The sequence below is a fragment of the Macaca thibetana genome, chromosome 1 (assembly GCF_024542745.1).
Source record: "Macaca thibetana thibetana isolate TM-01 chromosome 1, ASM2454274v1, whole genome shotgun sequence".
Lineage (NCBI taxonomy): Eukaryota > Metazoa > Chordata > Mammalia > Primates > Cercopithecidae > Macaca > Macaca thibetana.
The window spans coordinates 151,795,405-151,822,879 of record NC_065578.1 but is presented as its reverse complement, the minus strand read 5'-3'; the positions used below and the strand labels follow the sequence as shown (position 1 = coordinate 151,822,879).

The 27,475-nt window shown below is 45.8% G+C and overlaps 1 protein-coding gene across 7 annotated transcripts in view; it reads left to right on the top strand.

The window, feature by feature from the left end:
• Positions 1-11,015: 11,015 nt before the first annotated feature.
• The window catches only part of TRAF5 (TNF receptor associated factor 5), a 49,013-nt gene continuing 32,553 nt past the window's right edge, over positions 11,016-27,475 (top strand). Inside the window, exon 1 of one of the 7 annotated variants that reach the window (XM_050781093.1) lies at positions 11,016-11,111. Coding sequence is in view for 3 of the 7 variants with exons in the window: in XM_050781045.1 (XP_050637002.1) it covers positions 26,202-26,254 (53 nt within the window). In the remaining 4 variants the exon portion in view is untranslated. Of the gene's footprint in view, positions 11,112-11,249; positions 11,331-11,706; positions 12,229-12,339; positions 14,109-24,150; positions 26,255-27,475 lie in introns of those variants that run through there. The other 6 variants (XM_050781120.1, XM_050781084.1, XM_050781053.1 and 3 more) reach the window with 6 other exon arrangements.

Below are 27,475 nucleotides of genomic sequence, written 5' to 3'. Positions count from 1 at the left end.
TGGGTAAAATAGAATATAAAATAAAGGTGAAATAATATGAAATTTTGTCTTAATGTAGGCCTACATTCTTTTTAGGAATGGATGTAGAGAGCAAGCCAAGAACATGACTATCATTTTTAAGAATATTCAAAATTGCAAGTACAGTCATGTCCCTTAACAATGGGGATATGGTCTGAGAAAGGTGCTGTTAGGTGATTTTGTTGTGCTGTGAATCAGATTGTACTTGTACAAACATAGGTGGCAAAGGCTACTACACACCTAGGCAACAGTCCTATGGTATACAGTAATATGCTGTACTGTATACTGTACTGTATGTACTGTAGTAATGTACATAGGCAGTTATAACAGTGGTAATATCTGTGTATCTAAACATAGAAAAGGTATAGTAAAAATACTATATATATTTATTTATTTTTTGAGACAGGTTCTTACTCTGTCGCACAGGCTGGAGTGCAGTGGTGCGATCTTGGCTCAGCAACCTTTGCCTCCCAGGCTCAAGTGATTCTCCTATCTCAGCCTCCCGAGTAGCTGGGATTACAGGTGCCCGCCACCACACCTGGCTAAGTTTTGCATTTTTTAGTAGAGATGGGGTTCCACCATGTTGGCCAGACTCATCTTGAAGTCCTGATCTCAGGTGATCCACCTGTCTTGGCCTCCCAAAGTGCTGGGATTACAGGTGTGAGCCACCATGCCCTGCTGATGTTATAATTTTAAAGAACACCAGTGTATTTGCAGTCACTGACCGAAGTGTCGTGTGGTGCATGACTGTACTTGGGCTAAAGTACCTAGTTTAGTTATTAAGTATGTTGTATTAATTTTATGTTCCCTCCCGTTATCAAAAGGTTATGAATATTAATAACTGCTAACTAGTTAACACTGGGGTGTCAGGATCGCCTCAAAAAGAATAATAATCTGACTTAGAACTCTAAACAGAATCTATCTCTCTCTGTGCATGCCCAAAATAAATGACAAATACATTCTTATTAGAGGACACACAAGAAAAATGTGTGTGTTTAAATTTAGCCATTCATTATAGATTACATCGTTTATAAGAAAATAACAGAATAAATGAATACAGAAAGAACCCAAGAATCAAGTTCGAGAAACCATTCCATATTAGAAAATGTCTACAAGAAACTTTTGACATCTGATGTATGGTAGTACCTAAACTGTTTTCTTCTAGGAAAAAGTAGGTCATGTATAACTCCCCACAACTTACTTCTTTGTCATAACTGCCTTAGAGAAGGAATGTTCTGCAGCAGTATATTAGCGACAATGGAGTTTGAGAATTAAACACGACAAGGAATGCTCCTAAATGTGTGAGTTTGTGTCTAAGGGGCCATGTGGCTTTATCTGCCCTTTTTTGCTCTCCTAAGTCCTACAGAGCTAAGGGAGAAACAGTGAAGATCAGAAGTTAATATTGGGGGAGATGTTTGCCAATTGTCATTACTAGGTTTAAAGTAGACAACTGTTAATTAATAAAGGGAACAGGTCTTTACAATGCAGTAATTTAAACTTCAGAATCCTAAAGCAGGAATCTGGTTGTGCAGGGTCTCTAAGGAAAAAATGCTGGTGATATGAAGCAGAGGGATCTAAGAACAGTCTTCACAATGTAAATGACATCAAAGTTGATGTCTCAGAATGCTTCATATGTTTTCTTCCTTTGGACTATTTTAAGAAAGGTGAAATTTTTATTCTGTACAATTTAATCTTACTTGTAAGGTACAGTTACCAATAACTAAGAAGATGCTGAATAATACCACAACACAAGGTATCTCTTGAGGGATCTGTCTAGTTTACTACCCAGAACAGCTTTCTTATTTGACAGGATTTGGCTTGAAGAGGCCTTTAATCCAAAGACCATTTTTGTTGATATCCTACCCCTTCATCTTTTCCAAAAGAGTGAAAACAATCAGAATCATTGAGGGCTTGTGGCCTATGTATGCAAAATAGTTGCCCACCAACCTTAATATGATGAGTTTACCAACTTGACTAAACAACTTAACCTCTGTGAGCCTCATTTTCCTCATTTGGGGAGGAATATATAAACTGGGGCATACAGTACCTGTCCAATGTATGTTAGAGGTTTTTACATGTCTACTTATACCATACCCTTCTTAATAAGGGAAATATATTTTGACTTTTTTTTTTTTTTTTTTGGACAGAGTCTCGCTCTGTCACCCAGGCTGGAGTGCAATGGTGCAATCTCAGTTCATTTTTTTTTTTTTTAATTAAAGTGCAGTGCAAAAAGGAGAGATTAATTTCAGTTCAAGATGACAGACTGGACATAGTCTTTTACTTTTCTTTCCCATAATCTCCCCCACCAGTCTTACTGAAATGACAAGAAATAGAAAAACCAAAATAACCCTTAGCGCAGTGCTAGGAAGCCAGAGGAGGAGCTACCAGCAGGTGGGAGTAAATGTATGACAAAAGCCCACAGAATTAAGGAACCTCTAATGTGACAAAGAGCTGAAGCCAGCCTTTTGCTAACAGCCAGCAAAGAACTCAGGCCTTCAGTTGGACAACCTGCCAGGAACTGAATCCTGCCAACAACGATGTGCACTTGAAAATGGATCCTTCCCCAGTTGGGTCTTGAGATGACCAGAACCCAGCTAACACCTTGATTGCAGCCTATGATTAAAGTAGATGCATCCAGATTCCTTACAGAAACTCTGAGTTAAGTGTGTTTGAGCTGCTAAGTTTTGGCAGTGGTTTGTTTTGCAGCAATAGAAAACTAATACAATGGATAAATATATACAGTGTTAACACTAATCAAAAGAAAGTTGGAGTGACTGTATTAATGTCAGAAAAAGATTTCAAAGCAAAGACTGTCATCAGGGTTAAAGATGGTCATTTAATAATGATAAAGGTGGGCAGTTCATCAAGAGGATTCCTGATAAAACTGCAAGAAGAAATACACAAATTCACCATTATAGTCAGAGATTTCAACACCATCTCTCAATAACTGATAGAATGTGGAAGCCAAAAATTAGAGTATAGAAGACTTGAATAACACACCTTTACCTAATTGAAATGTGGGATCATTCTACCCAACAGTAGAACAAACACTCTTTTCATGTGCACATGACATTTTTCTCAATATCAGCACTACTGACATTTTAGGTTAGATAATTCTTTGTTGTGCATTTAGAACGTTGAACAGAATCCTCAGCCTCTACCCACTAGATACCAGTAGAACCCACCTCCCCAGTCTGACAATCGAAAATGTCTCCAGACATTGTCAAATGTCCCATAAGGAGCAAAATCACCTCCAGTCGAGAATCATTGCAATATATCATATTAATAAAATAAAGGAAAAAACGCATATGATTATGTTGATAGACACAGAAAAGATACTTGACAAAATCCAGCACCTATTCATGATTAAAACTTAGAAAACTAGGAATATAACGAAACTTCCTCAGCCTGATAAGAGCATCTACAAGGAGCCTACAGTTAACATCACACTTAATTGAATGCTTCCCCTCAGGATGGAAATCAATGCAAGGATGTCTGCACTCACAACTCTATTCAGTGGTTTACTGGAGGTTATAGCCAGTTCAATAGGCAAGAAAAAAGTATACAGATTGGAAAGGAAAAACTAAAATTGTTTTTATGTGCAGATGACATGAAATTGCATGTAAAAAATCGCAAGAAACCTGCAGAAAATAGAATAGTAGTTTTTGCAAGTAGCAAGCTTAAGAAAATCAGAGGATACAAGATCAATGTAAAATCAATTGTATTTTCATATAATGGCAACAACTGATCTGAGAATGGAATTAAGAAAATTTTATTCATGATAGTATCAAAAAGAAAAAAAATACTTAGGAATAAACAAAAATGTGCAAGACTTGTCCACCAAAAACTATACTGCTGAGAGAAATAAGACCTAAATAACTGTTCATGGATTGGAAGACTTGATATTGTTAAAATGGCATTTCTCCTCAAATTGATTTATAGATTCAATCTAATTCTTATAAAAATCCTAGCAGGCTTAATTTGCACAGACTGACAAACTAATTTTGAAATTTATAATGGTGATGCAAAGGACCTAGACCAGGGGCCAGTAAACTTTTTCTATAAACAGCCAAATAGTAAATATGTTAGGCTTTGTGGTCCACAAACTGTTGCAACTCCTAACCTCTGCCATTTTAGTTCAAAAACAGCTAGAGAAAATTTATAAATGAACAGACATAGCTATGTGTCAATAAAACTTTATTTACAAAAACAGGCAGCAACTCCTTAAAATAGACAAAACAATTTTGAAGAAGAACAAAATTGGGTGATTGGCACTAACTAATTTCCATATTTGTTATAAAGATGCAATAATCCAAGATTGTGATATTGGTATAATGATGGACATACAGATCAATGGAACAAAATAAAGAGTCCAGAAATAGACTCACACATATGTGATCAACTAATTTTCAATGAAAGTGTCAGTGTAATTCAAGGCAGAAATGATAGAATATCTGCATGCAAAAAAAAAAACCTCCAATAAACCTTGATCCTTACCTCACATCATGCATAAAAATAAACATGAGATGGAACACAGACCTAAATATAAGAACAAAAACGGCCGAGCACGGCGGCTCGCACATGTGATCCCAGCATTTTGGAAGCCTGAGGCGGGAGGATCACCTCAGGTTGGAAGTTTGAAACCAGCCTGGCCAATATGGTGAAACCCTGTCTCTACTAAAAATACAAAAATTAGCCGGGTATGTGGCGCATGCCTGTAATCCCAGGTACTCGCGAGGCTGAGGCAGGAGAATGACTTGAACCCAGGATGTGGAGGCTGCAGTGAGCTGAGATCGTGCCACTGTACTCCAGCCTAGGTGCGGCAGGGTAAGACTCTGTCTCAAAAAACAAAACGAAAAAGAACAACTATAACTTTCTAGGAAAAAACACAAGAAAATATATCACTGAAGCATGATCCATAATAGAAAAAAATTGATAAATTGTATTTCATCAAAATTAAAAATGTTACTTTTCAAAAGACACAAGAAAATGAAAAGGTTAGCCATTGGCCAGGAGAAAATATTTGCAAAACGTAAGTCTGATCAAAGATTTGTGGGGCCGGGCGCAGTGGCTCAAGCCTGTAATCCCAGCACTTTGGGAGGCCAAGACGGGTGGATCACAAGGTCAGGAGATCGAGACCATCCTGGCTAACCCGGTGAAACCCCGTCTCTACTAAGAAATACAAAAAAAAAAACTAGCCGGGCGAGGTGGCGGGCGCCTGTAGTCCCAGCTACTCGGGAGGCTGAGGCAGGAGAATGGCGTGAACCCGGAAGGCGGAGCTTGCAGTGAGCTGAGATCCGGCCACTGCACTCCAGCCTGGGCGACAGAGCGAGACCCCGTCTCAAAAAAAAAAAAAAAAAAAAAAAGATTTGTATCCAGAATATACAACGAACTCTTACAATTCAAATATAAAAGCTCTTTCAAATCAGTAATAGAACAAAAAGAGGGGGGTGGTGGAAGATTTGGATACACATTTGCTGAAGAAGATATGCAAATGGAAAATAAGTACATAAAAAGATGATCACATATTAGTCATAAAGGAAATGCAAAGTAAAACCACAATGAGCTACCTGTAACACCCACTAGAATAGCTAATATTAAAAAAAAAAAACTGACAATAGCAAGTGTTGTCAGGGATGTGAAGAAACTGGAACCCTCTTACATGGATGGTAGAAATGTAATATGATACAACTACTTTGGAAACCTATTTGGCAACATCTAAAAGACTAAATGTACACTTACAATACAACCCATTAATTTTACTCCTAGGCATCTACCTAAAGAGAAATGAAAATTTATGTGCACACAAAAACTTCTATTCAAATGTTTACAGCAGCATTATTTATAATTGTAAAAACTAGAAATAATACAAATGTCTATCACTTGGGGAATAAACAAAATGGTCTATCAATACAATTTTTTTTATTATGGATCATGCTTTGATAATATATTTTCATGTGTTTTTTTCTAGAAATTTATAGTTTTGTTCTTATATTTAGATCTTATGCTCCATCTGTTTAATTTTTATTCGTGGTATAAGGTAGTCAACAATAAGAAAGAAAACACTATTGACTTATGCACCAACATGGATCAATCACAAAAGTATTTTCCTACTTGACACAAAATGCTACATATTTATTCATATTAATTTTCTTCTTTTTTTTTTTTTAGATGGAGTTTTGCTCTTGTTGCCCAGGCTGGAGTGCAATGGTGTGATCTTGGCTCACCACAACCTCTACCTCCTGGGTTCAAGTGATTCTCCTGCCTCAGGCCTCCGGAGTAGCTGGGATTACGGGTGCCTGCCACCATGCCCGGCTGATTTTTTTGTATTTTTAGTAAAGAAGGGGTTTCACCATGTTGGCCAGGCTGGTCTTGAACTCCTGACCTTATGATCTACCTGCCTCGACCTCCCAAAGTGCTGGAATTACAGTCGTGAGCCACGGCGCCTGGCCTTATTCATATTAATTTTCAAAAAAATGCAAAGCTATGGAGACAAAGGAGATCTCTTGCCTGAGGCCAGGGCTGGGGGTGTGGACTGACTGCAAAGGGACACAGGGGGCGATGGATTTGTTCTAAAATTTCATTGTGGTTATGGCTGCACAACTGTATACATTTACTAAAATTCATCAATTGGGTGAATCTTATGTTATTAAAAGTACATCAGCAAAGTTGTTTAAACAAGGAAGAAGAAGTATGGAACTGGAAGGGCTGTACAAAAGCTGTATCACAATGAGAGGCCCTCATTTGTGCCAACAGAAAGTAGCATGAGATTTCAGAGGATAGAAGTGGCAAGGTCATGGAATACTGAGGAACGATTGAACTTTGTGTTTTTTCCCAGGATGGGCCCTTCCTGAGCTTATGCCTTTCTTTCTAATGCTTCTGTCCTGTTTTCTGTGAAATGGAAGATGTGACTAACCAGGGTTCCAAGATCATTGCTTGAAATCTCAGCATATAGAGTAAGCACTATTCTCAAAAATAAATACCAAATAAATGGTCTTCCTTGTTACCAACCTATTACAAAATGCAAGACCAAACTGTGCCAATCAAACCTATTATCTTACTTCATGATTCCTAAGGCTAAATAATAACTTTTAAATCTATATTGTAATGCCTTCTGGTGATTATGCAGAATTAATATGTTAAAATGGTTTCCTAGTAGTGACAGGAATTGCATGTGTGAATCTTATTAAAGAAACTGTCAAAGAGGACAGAATTCATACTTAGCAAGGTGTACAATGAAGACAGGAGGCCTAATTTAAAAACAATAAAAATCTCATTTCTCCAGCCAAGGCTGACCATCAGACAATCAAACCATGAACAGGAATAAGGAAGGGTGTGTTTATGTATCAAGCAGGGGATCCCCTGGAATAAATACATAATATAAGGCCATAGGAACAGTAGAGGTCTGCTTTTTTAGAGTGGTGCTGACCCTATAACATAGTAGATAACAATAGAGTAAAGCAAGGTAGAACAAAAGAAACATGGTTTTTTTCTTAAGCTCCTGAGTTAAAGGTGCAGCTGCTGAATGCACATACACAGGCTCTTTTGCAAAGGGAGGCTTACAAAAAATTTACATTGGTCCCAAGAGAAGCTCCCTGCCCCATCCCAGTACTCCCTGCCTCTCTTCTTGTGGTGGTCAGCACACTGACAGGCAGAGCTGAGCTAAAGGTTATTTGATGGAAGCAAAGGAACCAGTCATTCATGTCTTGTCTCAATACAACACCTACTTAGTGAGCAAGCTGCGTGTTCTCTGTGCACAAGACCCTGAGATCTGCTTTTTGCCTGGAAGTGGTTTGCTGCTACAGTATATCACACTTTCCGTGTGTGGTTCTATTACAGACAAAGACTTTCCATTGTAACTTGCAATTGAGTCAAAGGTGCAATCTATGACCCAAGGAGAGGATTTTCCCTCCTTATCTGATCTCGCTGATCCCTAGGTGATGGGAAGTACGAACTTTCGCCCCGCTAACTAACTCACTACATTGATCAGTCTTGTCACAGAGGAGCAGCCTGAGGAAGATAATGCATCCATCTACTATTCCAGTAGGCGGCGTCCTCGCCTCTCCATCAGCACCATCTTTACATTGGCAGCCAGGGTTGCAGTCTCTCATCCTAATTTATACAGCAAATTAAACAGCTGAAATCCATGTCTTCGGGCATCTAGAGCAATATTACAGTGTCTAGAAGCAACAGATAAAAGGGTTAGCCCTTTCCTTCTGCATAAAACTGTAGTGTAGAGTTCAGCCCTGGTCTTATTTTGTAACTGAATTTAGTCTGAAGGTTGGATTTTGTTCAATGTTAGATATCATGTTGAACTTAATGCTGAATATTTTCAAAACACTAAAAGTACTACAATTTGTCTTTAAGTTGTTTTGTTTGAATTCACACCAATCATTTATTTGAGGGGTAGGGTGTAGTGGCTAGGAGTACCAGAACCAGACTTCCCAGAATTCAAATTCTGCCTCTCTCAAACTAATAATTTTGTGATTCTGGGCAAATTGCTCAATAGATAATATTTTCCATCTATAAAATGGAGTTGATTATTAAATGAGTTAACATGAAAAAGTACCGAGCACAGAAACTGGTATATAAAACTTAATAGGCCGGGCGCAGAGGCTCATGCCTATAATCCTAGTAGTTTGGTAGGCCGAGGTGGGTGGATCACTTGGGATCAGGAATTTGGGATCAGCCTGGCCAACATGGCAAAACTCCATCTCTACTAAGAATACAAAAATTAGCTGGGGTGTGGTGGCGCACGCCTATAGTCCCAGCTACTTGGGAGGCTGAGGCAGGAGAATCGTGTAAACCCAGGAGGTAGAGGTTGCAGTGAGCCAAGATCGTGCCACTGCACTCCAGCCTGGGTGACAGAGCGAGATTCCATCTCAAAAAAAAAAAAAAAAAAAAAAAAAAGAAAAAACCCAAAAACTTTAATAAACGTTAGTTATCACTTGAAGGTATTTAATTTTTTTATATGTGCATTTACATACTTACAGGATTCAAATTCCACTTTATGATCAACAAGGAAATTGGGACTATGTTATTGACTTCTGACTAATATCCATCTAAAATTCCTTTACCTTTCTACTTAGACTCAGCCCTCGAGTTATGCGGCCCTCATTTCCCACCACAATAAAGATCCACCTCTCTATCCCAGCTTTTATTCCATCATATTTAAGGCTTGGATGTAATTTTTGGAACAGTTGACTGCTTTATTCAGTTGGTGGGGAGAGGAGTAGGAGAGAGAAGCAAATCACAGTCAATGACAGGACTAGCGATTCTGGACATACCTGCATGTATGCATACTAGACACTGATGTTCCAGCCAGTGAAAGGAGATGTAACTTCTAAAACCATTATCAACTTTATTATGCTTGGAAGTAATGAGAAGAGAGGCAAGAAGCAGGCAATTGTAAGAGAAAGTGGGTGGGACGTAGTGGCTCACACCTTTAATCCCAGTACTTTGGGAGGTCGAGGTGGCAGGATTGCTTAAACCCAGGAGTTTGAGACCAGCCTGGGCAACATAGTAAGTCTCCATCTCTTAAAAAAAAAAAAAAAAAAAAAGTAGCTGGGCGAGCTGGGCGTAGTGGTGTGTGCCTGTAGTCCCAGCTACTCTGGAGGCCGAAGCGGCAGAATTACTTGAGCCCAGGAGATCCAGCCTGCAGTGAGCTGTGATCATGCCACTGCACTCAGCCTGGGTGACAGAGTGAGAACCTCTCTCAAAAAATACACACACACACAAAGAGTGGGAAACTATAGTGTATGGCAGAACAGAGAGGAGAACTTGGGTTCACTAAGCACCTACTCTGTGTCAGGTGTACAGGAATGCTGTCTCATTTAATTCTCATGAGAAGATTATGAGACAGATCTAGAGTACCGAAGCAACACCCACCAGTGCATCTCCCCCACGGAGCGGTTAATCTAACTCACCAACCAAAAAAGGTTTGGATCTGGATTTCTGGCTCTTTTGAGAAATAAGAGATCAGGTAACAATAGGCTGGCACTGGGTGGTGGCTGCTCCACTAGATCCTCCACCTGCTGCTGGAGGCACCAGCGCCTCCCTCCTTTCTCCATGACCACCTCTGCCTCCCTCCTGTATGTTTCCTGCCCAGCTCCTGAGCACATCTGAGTTTTTCACTCCCAAGGTGTATATTATTCTCCCCTTTTATTGACGAGTACGGTAACTGAAACTCAGAAGTCAAGTACTTTTCCCATGGTGGCCTAACTGAAAGTAAAGGATCTAGATAGAATTGGAATTTTGGTTCATTTCATTTATATAGAATGTATTGCCTTTGGAGAGAACATATTGTAAGAAAGAGCTCATATTTAAGAGTGCGCAGGCTGAGCGCGGTGGCTCAGGCCTGTTGGGAGGGCGAGGAGGGTGGATCACAAGGTCAAGAGATGAGACCAGCCTGGCCAACATGGTGAAACCCCGTCTCTACCAAAAATACAAAAATTAGCCGGGCGTGGTGGCGCATGCTTGTAATCCCAGCTACTCGGGAGGCTGAGGCAGGAGAATCGCTTGAACCTGGGAGGCCGAGGTTGCAGTGAGCCGAGATCACGCCACCGCACTCCAGCCTGGCATCAGAGCGAGACTCCGTCTCAAAAAATAAAATGAAATAAAAAATAAATAAAGAGAGAGAGAGAGAGACTGGGATTCAAGTTCCAGTTGCAGAGCTTGCTGAGTGTGTCTCACCTTGGGTACGTCACTCCACGTTGCTGCTCTGGCCCTCAGAGAGCTCATCTGTAAAATGGGGATGACCAGGCCTACTTCACCAGCTTGTTTTGAGGACCACAGGAGATGCTTGGGAAGCCAACCCTTGATATAACGGGGAGCTCTACAACTCTCAGAGATTGGTGGTGTTAGGCCAACAGGCCAACAGCAAGAGGAGGGCTGGCAAATTTGTGCTACCCTGAAGGAAAGTCCGGGAAGGACTGATTTGAGCCAGCTCTCAAGGCCTTGAGCAAATAGGTCAACACAGAAAAGGACTGGCTGAGCCTTATCTTGCCTGACGGAAGAGCAAGACGTCCACAATTCGAACGCACGTGAGGGAAATCAGATGACTAGACTTGTAGATACTAACGGTTCTGAAGCGGGTAGGTTAGCTTTCCAACCGCCTGGGTGACGGTCTCAGCCTCCGCCCGACCCCTTCCTGCGCGTCCGCTCTTCCCCTGCGCCTGCCCGCGCCCCTCCGCCCGCGCCCGGGCCCCGCCCCAGGCCTCGCCCCCGCTTCGCCGCTGCCGCCGCCGGGCGCAGCCCCGGAGCAGCTGCGCGCCTGCAGACCGGCCCCGCGGAGGCCGCGCGCCGAGCCCCACGTGAGTCCGGCGGATCGCCGCCCAGGGCACCCTCGCGGCGGAAGGTCCGGGGTGGGGACACCGACGAGGGCTTTTCATCTCGTCCCAGTTACTTTGAAACCGAAAGCGCCTGCTGGCGTCCGGCCGGTCCCCGACCGGCAGGGAGGGCGCGAGGCGGCGGCTGGGCCGAGGGAGGCGGAGGGTCCCGGGCTCGCGGGAGACCGGCGGGGCAGGTGACCGCCGACTGCCCCGGGACAGCGGGTGCGGTGCGGAGCGGGTTTTCTTAGCCGGGGAGAGGTGTGGCGAGGGCGGAGACTGGGGGTCCCGAGCTGGGGAGCTGGTCCAGAGGGCGGCTGTGGACCGGAGGGGCCACGTTCTGTCGGGGTGCGCTGGCGGGGAGGACTTTCAGGCACGTCCCGCACACCCGCACTGCAAACCAGGCCCTGGCCCCCTTCCGAACCCGAAGGCACCCCCTCCACCTTTGCAGGGCTTTCCAATCAAAGCAACTCCAGAATGAAACGTCAGGATTGCCAGGAATGGAAGCCTCCACTAGCTGTTCGTTTACGCGTCCTCCTTTAGAAAGCAGATACCCCCTCCCCCAGAAGGCCAGCTCTAACGAGCCTTGACTCAAACCAAAGTTCCGAGAGGTGGAAGGAGTTGCCCAGAGGCACCCAGAGAACTCGCAGATTCTGAGTTCTCCGTACCAGATTGTCTCCACTTTGTTCCTGTTCTGCAGGGTCTTCGTGGTTCTGAGAATGTTCCGGGCCAAGCTCTTGCCGCGGGTCCCACTGGGCCACTCTGGCCGGCCGACTTTCTCTGCTCATTCTGCCTCCTTCTGCTAAGTTTCCATATTTGGGTATTTCAGATTTACTTTCATGAGAACTCAGTTATCTCGCTGTGGCACCAGGCGAGCGTTGAGGTTGGTGAAACCAGGCGAGGCTCCCTGCCAGGGTTGCCCCTGCAGCCCCTACCCTCCATAGCCCTGGGCTCTGACCCACCTCCTGTGAAGATAGGCATCTGGTAAACAGTTAATTCTGTAAATATTTATTGGGCAGGTGCTGTGTGAGAACTGGGCTGGGGCCAATGGAATATGATTATTTCCTCCAGAGATACTTGCATTTTAAAAGGGCTCTGGAAGACCTGAGATGCAAAGAAATTAGTTGAACCATTTCTGGGAATAGAACAGTTCTGGGTGTGTGCGAGATAATTTTAGGCAGCAAAAGGCTGGGCTAGGACCTCACAAATCCCAGCACAGCTGCTCTGCCTTATGTACTCACAAAGCTGAAAACAGGGGTGTTAATGTAATTGGTGGTTTGGGTGGAAACACTTCCATCCCTAACTCTAATTTGAACTAGAAAGACAGAAATTGCTGCAGGAACGATGCACGTAAGATGGAAGTGGAAAACGCCTAGCTTCTGTAAAGGTTTTTGATTTTGTTACAGTTACTGTTTTTGTTGTAACTCTGTGGAATGGATCAACTCTCAGATCCCTGGGTCCTGGACAGAGGCAGGAGAAAGTGTCTGAGCCAGCATCTGGAACAGGGGAAGTGATGGAGAAGGATACTCCTCCCACGGCCTCTGGGCTGAGGCCTGTTGTGATGGGCAGGGTAGGATGGTGGTGTTTCCCTCTGTCAGCAAGCATCACTCGCTGGACTTGGGTAGTAGGGCGATGGAAAGAATGTGAAAAAGAGCTGCCGTCTACTGAATGTCCTAATGATAGGGACTGGGATGTTTCAGAGGGGATGATTTGCACAGTCGGGGAGCTAGATGCCTCAGAGTCACTCTTGTTAGGCTAGCAATGGGAAAGGCACCTCAGTACTTAGACCAACCTTCTGTGATTAGCTCAGCTTTACTGGGGAGCGCCTTGAAGGAAAAATAATTATTTGTTTGTAAAGCTCATTCCTTTGCAGAGCATTTTCTCTTTGCCCTTGTCGTTTTGTTCTCATTTTGTCCTCCATGATGCCCTCGTGAGAGCAGGCTTATTCTCTACATCTCTCAGATTGTGAGGGTGAAGCACTGAGGGGGTAAATAGGTCCCTGAGCTCCACTGCTGGACCAGGCCCAGAGCATTGAGGTGTCTGGTTCCCCTGCTCCAGGCCCCTCACCCTGGCTTCTCAGAGAGCCATATCTGCCCACCTCCTCCTCTGTCTGAGGGGTCAGCAAGGGGACCCAGATTCTGATAATGCCTCTGTGGTCTGTCCCCAGCAACATGGAGCAAGTTCTGCTGGAGGCTCTGGCCTAACCACCACAGGAACAGGCATCCACTCTGTTAGCTCTGCCCAGCCAGGCAAACTCGGGGCAAGACGCGTGTCTGTTTTCATGTGGGTCTTGGAACCTGGCATAGAGTAGGCCTAAACAGATGTTTGCTGAATCGAATTGAATTCATTCAGGGTGTGTCTCCCTTGGGGTCTGAGCTTCCAGGGACAAGTGCTGGGTAGGCTTGGGAGAGAGAGGTTGAGCTCGCTGCAGGACTTGCTTAAATCCAGAAATTAGAATAACACTGTACAGCTTACAAGAAGCCCATCTCATCTGATTAATTTCTCACTACCTCCTCAAGAGAAGGGAGAGGCAGATGCTATTCCTTCCACTTTACCTGGTTGCAAGCTGAGGCTCAGAAGTGATTTAAAAGACCTCACAGCATATAGGGTTGGGGCAGGACCCAACTCCAAGTCTTCTTTCTCCAATTCCTGTGCTTTTCCCATAGTTTCTTAACTAAAGGAAGCCAGAATTCTGGGCAGGAGGAGGACGAGAGAACCAGCGCGACAGTCATCAAAAGCTGCCTGACCTTGTCACTGATCGGGGTTAGTGTCTGACTCAGTCTCTGAAGAGCTTTTATCTGCCCAGGTTGTGGCTTTTTCTGGGGTTCTGGATAGGAGTTCTAGCTCCAGTAGAGGTGTAGCAGGTGAGTGTCTGTGTGTGTTGGGGCAGAGGTGAACACGCTGCAGGAGAGAGGCAGTCCTCAGAGCTGGCAGGCACCTGCTGGTGCCGCTGCTGCCGCTGCTGCCACCACCACCCAGGAGTGGGCCAGCATGAATTTGTTGCCTTGCCCAGATGAAAGCTTTATTTGAAGGATCACACAGCAGCCTTGACCCACATGGCCTCCAGCAAGTCCTATCTTGTGAGAAAGTGGCATGGAGGACCAGGCAGGAGATAAAAGTGAAAGTACTCATTAGTCCTGACAGAGGAACTCAGTCTGTTTCCAGTGAGAGTGGTGAGCACATTTTGCATATTTGTACCTGGAGGCAGGTAGTGATGCATGCTTGGATTGTGCTGTAGCAAAAGCAGTATATATGCAAATGGTCTGTACACTGTGCAGTATCCATGTGACATGCAGGTCTTAGAGACCCAGTATTAAGTGACAAAGCCCAGTGAGTGCCCTCCCAGGATATCTGTGTGGAGCGAGGGCTGCCATCTCACTTTCAGCAGAGCCCCATGTCTGATTTCTTGACACCACAGGCTCCATCAGCTTCCCTCCTTAGCAATTCAGAACATTCCTGAATTTTTTCCCATGGCGTTTTTTTTTTTTTTTCCCTCTCAAGGAGAAAGTGCTCTCCTCCAGATCAAGGCGAAAGCACGTTCTCCATCTACACTCCCAAGTCAGCTCTCTCCTCCTCCCTCTGAGGTGGGTTCCCTCCCTCCCTCCCACAGACTTCTTCCCTCCCTCCCTCCCACAGACTTCTTCCCTCCCTCCCTCCCACAGACTTCTTCCCTCCCCTACAAGCTGAGTTTTCTGTTAATAAGAAGACTCCATGTTTCCCAGTCCCTCTTGTCTTTCTTTCACTGACAAGCTTCTGGAAAGAGTGGCCAGCTCTTGCACTCGCTCCTCACTTGGCACCGTGCACCTGCTGTGCTGCTCTGATTGCTCTGTGTAGGTTTCCAGGACCTGGTACTCCTCAGTCGCCAGCCCGTACCAGCCCACGCTGCAGCTATTACTTACCTCCTTGGAGGTTGCTACACCGCCCCCACCAGCATTCCCTTCCTTGACGTCCAGCTTCTTATCCTCCTCTGTCCTGCAAATGCAGGTATGGAACCAAGCCTGGGTCCTCAGGCTGGATTTCAATTCTCTGTGCTTCTTTCCTTGAGCCCTTGGCCATTCCCAAGACTTAAAGCAACACTCTTAGGGAAAGGCTGATCAAATTTCCATCCCTCACCCAGTTCTCTTCTTCACCATTATGATTTGCAATATTCAGAATCTTCCCCATGCTGTTTCAGGAGCACCTTAGACATTCGTCCCAGGCCGCCTCTTTCTCTGTGTTCTCTCTAACTGTTGCAGAAATTGCTGCTGTTCCTCAGTCACCTTTATCCTGTCCCCCTCAGCCAGTCCTGATCTATCTATTCCCAGTTCAGGGCCACAGGGACTCTTTCCTGGGCAACCTTAATTAAGCATTGACTCGTTTTCCTGCCCCAGGTCCATCTGTATTCAATTTTCCTTTTCACACTACTGCAGAGGGGCCTCCCTAATACATAGCCTGGTCAAGACCTGCTACTTTCAATGATGGTGTAGTAGAAACAGTGTGGACTTCAGAATCTGGTAGGCCTGGGTTCAAATCTGGGTTTATGATTTGCTGGTTGTAGTTATATAATCTGAGCAAGTTGCCCAACTTCTATAGTGTCTGTATTCCCACTGGTAAATAGAAATAGTAATGTGTGCCACTTGGGGTTGCTGGAAAGATTAAATGAGTCAATATATACACAGAACGTGGAGTCTGGCAGATATTCAGTAAAACTAGTTTTCTCCTTCCATGTGGTTAATAGCTGTAGAGCATTGTGGGGTTTCTGGGGAGCTGGAAAATGCATGCCTAGCCTAAAGGCATCAAATTTAAATTAAAAACCAACAGAAGAATTGCTGTGTGTCAGAGTAGACCATCTTTTTTTTTTTTTTTTTTTTTTTGAGATGGAGTTTCACTCTTGTCACCCAGACTGCAGTGCAGTGGCACAATCTCAGTTCACTGCAACCTCTGCCTCCGGGATTCAAGCGATTCTCCTGCCTCAGCCTCCCAAGTAGCTGGGATTACAGGCGCCCGCCACTGCAGCTGGCTAATTTTTTGCATTTTTAGTAGAGACGGGGTTTCGCCATGTTGGGCAGGCTGGTCTCAAACTCCTGACCTCAGGTGATCCGCCTGCCTTGGCCTCCCAAAGTGCTGGGATTACAGGTGTGAGCCACTGTGCCGGGGCGAGTAGACCATCATTTAAACTAGCCTATTGCTGCCACTTTGCCATCTCTAAACCAGGTAGACCTCAGGGGCCAGGGTAGGGAAGCTGGGATGGGACAGGGATGGGGATAAGCTGGGATGAGTCTTTGGCAGGCAGAGGGGGCAGGCAGCCTCAGAGGCTGGGGCCCTATGGTCCAGGTTTCAAGGGCAGGAGTCCAGTTTTCAGTACTTGTGGGCAGAGCAGGCGGCAGCTTTGCAGGAAGAATAGTGCTTGGCAGAGAGCCAACACAGGAAAAAAATACAACAGATTTGGAAAACAAAAATACAAGCTCTGACTTGATCGCCAGGAGCAGACCAGTTACTTTAGCAGGATCCGATGTGAAGGCACAGCAGGATGAGGTTGACTTGATGCAAAGCCACCACCCAGAGCCCTTTCTGTTCTCCTGTACTAAGGCGGATGGCTTAGAACAGCCAGGCTGTGTTCTAATGCTTCTGTTAGGGAGACCCTTGACCCTGGAGGATGGAGGGAGGTGGATGGGTTTAAGATAAGCAGCAGCCATGAAGGTCGCTCTTCTGTCTTCATGATTTTAGGATTTCTGAGGTAGAGGCTGGGTTGATATCTATGATGCAACCTAGGAAAACTTACCATGCCTCCCTGGGTTAAAGGCAGAATAATTTAATATAAAGCAAAGGCTTATATGCTAAGCAGATGCAGAATGAAAGAAGTGATTAAAACATTGGGTGGAGTTATTCTAGAATAACTCACTAGGGAGTGAGAGGGGTAGATAGGAGAAATGGAGGGGGGGGAGGGGAATATTGGACTTAAGCAAAGATGTTTTAAAAAGATGAAGAACATTTTAGTCACCCTTAATGAATGGGAAGCAGATTATTTGGGAGCAGACTGATTTCTTTATGTTAAGATGTTTTATTTCAAAAACCAGTACTTCGGGATGTTGCCTCAAATTCTCTGTATCATTCCCACAGACCTCCTTTAGAGATATTTATTGCCATGTATTAGCTGTGGACAGCCAAAGGCTAAGTTCTTTCCCCACTTCCTTGATACTAACAGTTCCCATAGGGCCTCTGTATGACTAGGTGGTTCACTTTCAGTTCACTAACACTGGATCTTCCTAACAAGTGGACCTCTCTAGCCCTCATCTCTTCTACCTCATAACAGCAGTGCTAGATTTTCTCATCATCATTTCTGTTCAAGCCTTGTTAAATAGCTCTAGGCCTTTCTTTTTTGTTGTTATTTTGTTTTGTTTTGAGATGGAGTCTTGCTCTGTTGCCCAGGCTGGAGTGCAGTGGTGCCAACTTGGCTCACTGCAACTTCTGCCTCCCAGGTTCAAGCGATTCTCCTGCCTCAGCTTCTGGAGTAGCTAGGATTACAGGCACCTGCCACCACGCCTGGCTAAGTTTTGTATTTTTAGTAGAAATGGGGTTTCACCATGCTGGCCAGGCTGGCCTTGAACTCCTGACCTCAGGCGATCCACCCCCATCGGCCTCCCAAAGTGCTGGGATTACAGGCGTGAGCCACTGTGCCTGGCCTTGTTTTGTTTTTTTGAGATAGGTCCTTGCTCTGTCACTCAGGCTGGAGTGCAGTGGTACAATTTCAGGTCACTGCAACCTCTGCCTCCCGGGTTCAAGCAAGTCTCTCACCTCAGCCCTTCGAGTAGCTGAAATTACAGGTGCCCACCACCAGTCCCGGCTAATTTTTGTATTTTTAGTAGAGGTGGGGTTTCACCATGTTAGCCAGGCTGGTCTCAACACCTGGCCTCAAGTGATCTGCCCACCTCGGCCTCCCAAAGTGCTGGAATTACAGGTATAAGCCACCGTACCTGGCCTAAAGACTTGTAGGCCTTTCTACACCTGACTTGCCTATGCCTACCTTTTCTTACATCATTTCTCCTGCCTAGAATGCCTCCTGTTCAAATCCATTAATCCATACCCCGCCACTCTTTTCAAAACAAATTCAAAATTCATCTCGTTAGGCTTCTGTGTTGGGGGTCCCCAAGACCATCCCCAGGTTCAGTGATTTGCTAGGAGGACTTATAGGATTCAGCGTCCAGCAGATGGTCATACTCACAGCTATGATTCATATGCAAAAGGATACAAAGCAAAATAAGCAAAGGGAAAAAGCTTATGGGGCAAAGCCCAGGGGAGACCAGGTGCAAAATTCCAAGAGTCTTGGAAAAGACTCTGCAAAGGACTGCCGAGGGGGAATCACACAGGATGTGCTGAATTTCTCCAGCAGTGCATTGTGACAGCAGGTGTGAAGCACCGTCTACCAGGGAAGCCCATTAGAGACTCAGTGCCCAAGGTTTTTACTGAGGGCTGGTCATGTAGATACTTCATCTAGCACATGTCAAAATTCCAGACTCCAGAAGAAAAACAGGTGTTCCACATAAAACACATTGGCCAGGCACGGTGGCTCACGCCTGTAATCCCAGCACTTTGGGAGACCAAGGGGGGCAGATCACGAGGTCAGGAGATCAAGACCATCCTGGCTAACATGGTGAAACCCTGTCTTTACTAAAAAACACAAAAAAATAGGGGGCTTGGTGGCACACACCTGTAGTCCCAGCTACTTGGGAGGCTGAGGCGGGAGAATCACTTGAACTCAGGAGGCGGAGGTTGCAGTGAGCCGAGATCGCACCATTGCACTCCAGCCTGGGCGACAAAGCGAGACTCCATCTCAAAACAAAACACATTGTTTACCTAGACAGTTTAAGCACAGTGAGCCACTCTTAGCAGTTCAGGTGGTGGGAACCTTACTGAAATCCATGTTCCAGACACCAGCCAGGGGCCATCCTTGCGAGCAGAACTTTCTAAAGATAGCAGTGTCAGGCTTGCTGTGTTAACTTGTTTCTGCACAGCTTTTCTTCATAATCTCATCTGTTCTGTCCTCTCAGTGCCTAACTATAGTTATGTTGTAGAGAAAATTGCCCTATACAAAGAACCAGAAGACCTGGGTTTCAGCCCAGCACGGCCTCCTACTGCTGTGTGGCCCTTTGAACCCCTCCATTTTCCTCATTGGGAAAAGAGGAATTATAATTCTTGCTTGTAGGTCTCAATGGTGACTAAAGACCAAAGAAATTGATGTATTTGGTCATTCCATCCATCCCTCATGATTGAGTACCTCCTTTATCTAAGGCAGTGAGTGAGCTGTGGAGAGTAAGATGTGAGTGTGACATGGTGGCTTTGACAGCAGACAAGCCTGAATCCCTACCCAGCAGTTATCAGCTGTGGTACCTCGAACACATTGTGTCACCCCCTGGCTTTGGGTTCCCGATCTGTAAAATATGAAGATGGATAATACAATGAGTATCTACAAACGTGGGCTGCTGTGTGGATTAAGTGGAACAGCCTATGTACAGCTCCTGTGTTATCTAGAACATTGTGGCACCCCAAGTGGCAACTGTTAATTGACTCAGATATTTGAGTGTTTGCTCTGTGTCTGCACCTTGAAAAATATAAGACACAATTCCAGCACTGCTTTCTCCATGCTGGGGAAGACTATTGTTGAACAGATAATTAATTACATAAACAATTCTTTACATTCCTGGCAAGTGTTGTTAAGGAGAAGTATAGGTGGTTAAAGGGCGTGTCGTAAGTCGGGGGGACCCTAACTTGACGGAGGAGGCACACAGAGGCATAGCTGCATATGTGAGGTTTCATCTGGGCTTGAATGTGTTTAGCTCAGCAAGAGGAGGGGAGAGAGGGAAAGATGTTTCCGGCAGAGACAACAGCTTCAGGAAAGGGAGACCCAGCCTTAGGGCGAAGGCTGTAAGTGGGGAAGGTTCTCTGTTCATATGAGGAGTGGCAAAAAGACCAGGAATCCAGGAGAGGTGGAGGACAGGTGGGGAGATTGGCCTAATTCAGAGGTCACCTCTGCCGCCACCCTGGCAGGGAAGGGGCAGAGCAGGGGCCCCATGCAGGGAGACTTGCAGGTGTGGTGGCAGGAAGTAGAGGTGGTCTGGTCTGATGATCTCTGTTTTTTTTTTTTTTTTGCTGTGCAATAGGAAGTAGAGTTTCCTGGTGAGACTGGAGGGAGTGGTCAAGGTTTGTGGAGGAGAGAAAGGTTTAAAATCAACATTGAACAGAGTGAGCTGAGAGGGAAAAGCTGGCTTTGTGCTGTTACTGTGTTGGCATGATGAAGTCTCTGGAAAAGGAGTCTGGCAAATGGGATTTTAGATCTCTAGCACCTTGTACAATGCCTGGCACCTAATTGAGGGCCCCATAAATGTTGGTTGCATTGAATTGTTGGCTGGCCTATCTATATATATTTTTCTCAGCATTTCCCCCTTTCCCAGGTGCCTGCTACCCTTGGGCTAAAGCTTCCCGCTTAGCACCTCACCCAGAGGCTAGCTCACATTAGTGTGTCAGAGGGGAGCCCTGCTCAGGCTTTACTCTTGTGGTCCTGTGTGGCTACACTGTCCCCCCACCCCTTACAGTGACTCCCCAACTCCCACCCCAGGTCAGCCATCATGAGCCAGCCTTGCTCTCTCCAGCTGGGACTGGTAGAATTTCAGCACTTACAAACAGGTGAAATGAAAAGGTTTAGGCAGTGAGAAGCATGCTTAGCAGGAGAGAGGCTGCCCTGCTTTCTGGGGAATAGCTGTTACAGTCGTTCTGTTAAGTATTTACTAAGCACCTATCATGTGCACTGTTTTTTTGTTGTTGTTGTTTGTTTTGTTTTGTTTTGTTTTGAGACGGAGTCTTGCTCTGTCATCCAGGCTGGAGTGCAGTGGCATGATCTTGGCTCACTGTAACCTCCACCTCCCTGGTTCAAGTGATTCTTATGCCTCAGCCTCCTGAGTAGCTGAGATTACAGGCATACGCCACCATGCCCGGCTAATTTTTGTATTTTTGGTAGAGACGGGTTTCACCGTGTTGGCCAGGTTGGTCTCAAACTCCAGACCTCCAGACTTCAACTGAGCTGTTTGCCTTGACCTTCCAAAGTGCTGGGATTACATGCTTGAGCCACTGCACCAGGCCATGTGCACTGTTTTATGTGTTGGGACCTCAGTACCCAAAGAAACAATCCCTGGTGTGATGGAGCTTATATTCTATTCTGATAGGGGAAGACAGTAAAGACGTGAACAAGTAATATGTTAGGCAGTAATAAGTGCATTGGAGGAAAATGCAGTAGAAGATGGGTCTGCCAGGGATGTTGCATTTTCCATGTAGGGTGGTCAGCAAAGGCCTCCCTTGTGAGATAACATTTGAGCAGATTCCTAAAGTGGAGGAAGAAGCTCTTCAGATACCAGGGTGAAGAGTATTCCAGGCAGGGGAAAAGCAAGCAGAAGCATCTCCTGCTGTTCAAGAAGAAGCAAGGCCAGTGTTGCCAGAGTGACTAGATAAGGGGGAAGTCACTAGGAAGTGAGGACACAGAATGGAGGGGCAGAGAAACGGAGGGCCCTGACCTCCAAGGTCACTGGCTTCTACCCAGAGTGCGATGGGGCCATTGGAGCAGAGGAGCAGCAGAGACAGCTTCTGTTTTTAAAAGCATCACTCTGGCTGCTGGGTTGTGAATGGGCTGTAAAGGAGCAAGGCAGAGCAAGAGACCAGCTAGGAGACTGATGCAGTAACCACTGGGGAGATGATGGCAGCTTAGGCCAGAGTGGTTATGCTGACAGTGGTGAGGAGGAGGGTGGGGGGATATGTTGGGAAGGAAGATCCCATGGGATTTGGTGTTGTGAGATAGAGAGTAAGAGAGGACCCAAGGATCACTCCAAAATTTTTGGTCCAAGCGACGCTGTGATTGGTGGTACCATTTCACTGAGATGGAGAAAAGCTATAGGGGGAGCAGGTTGCATGGGGATTGGATGTGTTAAGTTTGTGATGCCTATTCAATGTGGAGGCATATACTAAACAGTGGAGTGTGTCTGGGGCTCAGGGGAGAGGTCCAGATTACAGATAGAAATCAGGGCATTGTCAGCCATAGCTGGTAAGGCCAGGAGGTGGGACATGCTCACCCAGAGAATGAGTGCAGATAGAAGAGAGCAGGTCCAGCACCAGCCTGAAGCTCCAAGAGATAAGAGAAGGTGACCTGGAAGCTGCCACGGTGATCTGACTGGTGCTCCTCATGCTGCAGAATCTAGCCTGGGAATTTGCTAGAAAATGAGATTCTAGTTGCTACTGAGAGATCATGATACTGAAGTGTATTAATCAGTATCATATTATAACAAATGGACCCCCTTCCTCTGGGGTAAGATGTCCAAGCCAGCATTTTCATCATGTTCTAGAACAGATTCTTAGCAGAGCGTCTGGGGCCCTGACTGCTCAGAGAGCTGCTGCTATAGTTTTGTGCATATGCATATGCATGATCCCTACCTTGACTGAAAAATTACTGGGCACAGGAGCTACCTGGTAACCCACTCTCCTCCACTCCCATAATACAATAAGGTGCAGCCTTTGCATGTGACTGGCACTGAATAAAGCTGGCTAGGAGGGCAGGGTGGACATGCATGGTGATTAAGTGCTTATTTACGTGCCAGGAATTGTGTGATAATAATTTACGTGGATTAACTCATTTAATCTTAACTCCAAGCCTTTGTAGCAGGTACCATTATTGTCTTTTTTTTTTTTTTTTTTTTTTTTGAGACAGAGTCTCACTTTGTCACCCAGGCTGGAGTGCAGTGGTGCAATCTTGGCTCACTGCAACCTCCATCTCCTGGGTTCAAGTGATTCTCCTGCCTCAGCCTCCCAAGTAGCTGGGATTACAGGTGTGCGCCACCATGCTCAGGTAATTTTTAGTAGAGACAGGGTTTCGCCATGTTGCCCAGGCTGGTCTCGAACTCTTGAGCTCAGACAATCCACCTGCCTCGGCCTCCCATATTGTCCCATTTTCTAGATGAGGAAGGGGTAACACAGGTAAGCGAATGGCAGAAGGGGTTGAACCCCAGCAGTCTGGCCCCAGAGCTGGTCTCTAACCAATAAGTGGTACTTCCTGCCATCAAGCCCTCCTGTTTGGTGTTGGCTGCGATGTGGTGCATTTTCTCCCAGCTGTGACACAGAGTGAGGAGCACTGGCTTTGGAGTTGGAAAGTCTGTGTTCAAATCCGTGTGCCCACGCACTAGCTGTGTGATTTGGGGAAAGTTGTTTAAGAACTTGAGGCCTCGGACTCTTCATTGGGAATATGATGAGGATAGCAGTATTGCCACAGGGTTAGTGTGGAACTGTGTATGATATTGTATGTGAAAGTGCAGGCTGGAAATTCCTAGTACATGTCAGGTTTTATTATTATCATTATTGTTATCATCATTATCTTGAGAAACCAAACTGTGGATCTCCTAGGACTAACCAGAAGAGCTGCCAGAGGCCTGGGGATCATAGCAAACCCAACAGGCCCTGCTTCCACCAGAGCAGGTATTCTGTGTACTCTTTTTTTTTTTTTTTTTTTTTTTGAGACGGAGTCTCGCTCTGTCGCCCAGGCTGGAGTGCAGTGGTGCGATCTCGGCTCACTGCAAGCTCCGCCTCCCGGGTTCACGCCATTCTCCTGCCTCAGCCTCCCGAGTAGCTGGGACTACAGGCGCCCACAACCGCGCCCGGCTAATTTTTTGTATTTTTAGTAGAGACGGGGTTTCACCGTGGTCTCGATCTCCTGACCTTGTGATCCGCCCGCCTCGGCCTCCCAAAGTGCTGGGATTACAGGCGTGAGCCACCGCGCCCGGCCTGTGTACTCTTTTATTTATTGATGTTTCTGCATGAAATTCGGTTTGGTAAGTTCCGCTGTGAAACAAGGCAACACTTGGGTAGCTGTTCCCTTAAGTCCTTCCAGAGCTGACAGGCTCAGTTGTGGGGTGGGGGGTGGAGAGGGTGGGAGAATCCACTCCCCCAATCTATCTACTTCTCTTGGATCTCCTCTCTGGGCTCCCTACCCGCTCTCCCTCTTCTGTTGCCCTGATCAGGCCCATGAGTCCCAACAGCCTGAAGGCTGCATTTTTCAAGTCACACTCTAGGATGCCTGCCTGTATGTGGGCTGGGCACCTAGGGTGTGCCTGGGGTGTATCTGGGGTAGCCCACCCCAGGAAGGGTCTCTCATGTGCTTCCGCCATGGACTGGACCACAGCTGGCCTTGCCGCCAGGCGGGAGGGGATTGCCCTGTGTGCCTCTCACAACACGTACCCCAGCCACAGCCCCCACAGCTCTGGGCAGTAGGCAGTTGGCAGTATGTCACATGTCTGTGGTCAGCCTTGGAAATGTAAACTTACACAAAGGCAGCTGTGGATGAGCATTTGTGGGAAGGTGGGGCACCGCTAGAATGATGTTGACCTTTGGTAGCTAAAAGTCACCAAAAGGTCATGCCACGGTTTCTAAATACTCATTGGTACTTCTGTTCTGTAGCCCGTCTAGGGTGGTCTCAGGTTTCTCCCCTTTCTTCAGAGTACCCTTAGGCCCTGGAGGGTGGGGCTGGGTAAAGCCTGGGTTCAGTCCTCATTTGAAAATGTTTCTGAATTCCAAGCTAAATCTAAACCGTTGTCTGTTGGCTGTGCATCGAGGGGTCACTGCAGCCTCATTCACTTTACGAGTGTTTGTGCTCTTCGTACTTGTCTTTGTTTTTGTTTTTTGAGACGCAGTCTTGCTCTGTTGCCCAGGCTGAAGTGCAGTGGCGCAGTCTTGGCTCACTGCAACTCCCGCCTCCCAGGTTCAACTGATTCTCCTGCCTCAGCCTCCTGAGCAGCTGGGATTACAGGTGCGTGCCACCACGCCCAGCTTTTTGTATTTTTAGTAGAGATGGGGTTTCGTCATGTTGGCCAGGCCGCTCTCCAACTCCTGACCTCAGGTGATCCACCCACCTCAGCCTCCCAAAATGCGGGGATTATAGGCGTGAGCTGTTGGGAAAAAGCTGAGTGTTGGGAGGGAAACTGAGGCAGGACTTGCATAATGTCCTTGGGAATATGTCTAGACTTGCTGGCTCCTTGCTTCTAGCCCTCCTAGGCTCCTATTCCCATTATCTCAAGTAGCAGAACATGTTCCATATAAATGCTAAACCATCACAGCTGTAAATCATGTGCTTAATGCAACGTGTCCTTTTGACCTCCACATTCTCACCGCCTGTTTCTCTGTTGGATTACCAATAAATAGCGTGGGCTCCCAGAGCTCGGGGACGTCCCAGCCTCCATGATTGCGATGGCTTCTTGGTGTCCCACCTTTATCTCTCAAACGGTCTTTTTCTCAATCCTTTGAGTCTGCCGGCCTTTGTCACCCCCATGAGCTGGTATTGGGTCTGATCACCCCAACAGTGAGCCACCGCTCCTGGCCTCTTTGTACCTTCTTTGTAAGCAAGGAGGATGGTCAGGAAGGGGGAAGGGGGAGAGAAGTGTGAGTCTGAGATGACAGCCCCATAGCTCCATGCAGTGGGCACACCCACCCCCATTTGGGAATGCAGTTGAGCTGGCAGTAGGCAGCCTTTCCGATGAAGAGAAGCCTTTCCAATGAGGAGAAGTTCTTGAGCTGAGTCAAGAACAAAGGGCAGAAGGCTGACCTAGCCTTGGGGAACCCTGTAGGAGTGGAATGCTGGCAAGGAGCTACTGAGAGGTGTGGTTCAGAGCTGGGAGGAGAAGCAACAAATACAGAACCCTAGGGCCAAGGGATCAGGGAGTTTCAAGAAGGAAGTGCCAAATGTCACATAAAGAGCAGGAGGGCGGTGATTTAGGAGAGACTAGTCAACAAATGTGATGATGTGATTACCGTTTAGATCATCAAACTAACATAATATGCTTTCCCAGACTACGTATGGCCTCATATACCACATCCCCGGATGATTCGGGCCTGCCGACTTATTCCAGGTAGAGTACAGATGAGCTTGGGAGGGCCAGGAAGGCTTCAGAGAGGCGCTGATGGGATCTGATAAAGGATACAGGTCTGTGGGTGCCACCTGGGAGGTGTGTTTCCATCGGGCACTGCTCTAGAGCTGGGAATGGGAAGGAGAAGAGGGGTAGGGGGAGAAAGAGGTTGATGGGGCATTTCCGGGCTGAGGATGGAGAATGGGTCGGAGCTCCAGCGGATGGGGAATTTGGGCCCATGTGTTGCATTTTTGTTTCCTCATCAGTGTCTGCCTATGGTAGGTTCCCAGCAAAGAAATGATTTACAAAAAGTGACTGAATCAAAATAAATGTTTAGTGCAAGATAGTCCAGTGTAACCATGAATTCAAAATTGGGTGAAATGAGGAGGCAAATAGCATGTCAGGCAGTCAGGTTATCTCAGAGTGGGGGACGTTGATGGAGACACTCAGGGACAAGTGCTTATTAATAATAATAGCCCTTATGACACCTCTGTGTACTACCACTATAAGCTCTTCACGCATAGAGGGGCAGCAAACTTTCTGTAAAGAACCAGGTAGTAACTATGTGTTTGAGGCCTTGTGGGCCATGTGGTCTGTGGGGCAACTGCTCAGCTCCTCTGTGGTAGCACATAAACAACCGTAGACAATGTGTAAGTGAATGAACATGGCTGTGTTCTAATAAAACTTTATTACAAAACATGTGATGGGCCAACCCCTGATGTATATGGTATTGACTTATTTAATCTTCAGAAGTTCTATGTGGTAGCTACTGTTATCGTTATCACCATTTTATTTTTTTATATTTTTTTTGAATTTTGATAAGTCCTACTTTTTTATTTTTATGGGTGTGTATTAGGTATATATGGGCTACATGAGATATTTTGATATGGGCATACAATGCATAATAATCCCATCAGGGTAAATGGGGTATCCATTATCTTAAGCATCTATCATTTCTTTGTGTTACAGTCATCCCAATTCTTTTAGTTATTTTTAAATGTACAATAAATTCTTGTTGACTACTATAGTTACCCTGTTATCAAATACTAGATTGTATTCTATATAGCTATTCTGACTATATTTTTGTACCCATTAATCATCCCTACTTCTTCTCCCCAACACTTCCCCAACCCCACAACTATTCTTCTCAGCCTCTAGTAACCATCCTTCTACTCTCTGTCTCCGTAAGTTCAATTGTTTTAATTTTTAGCTCCCACAAACAAG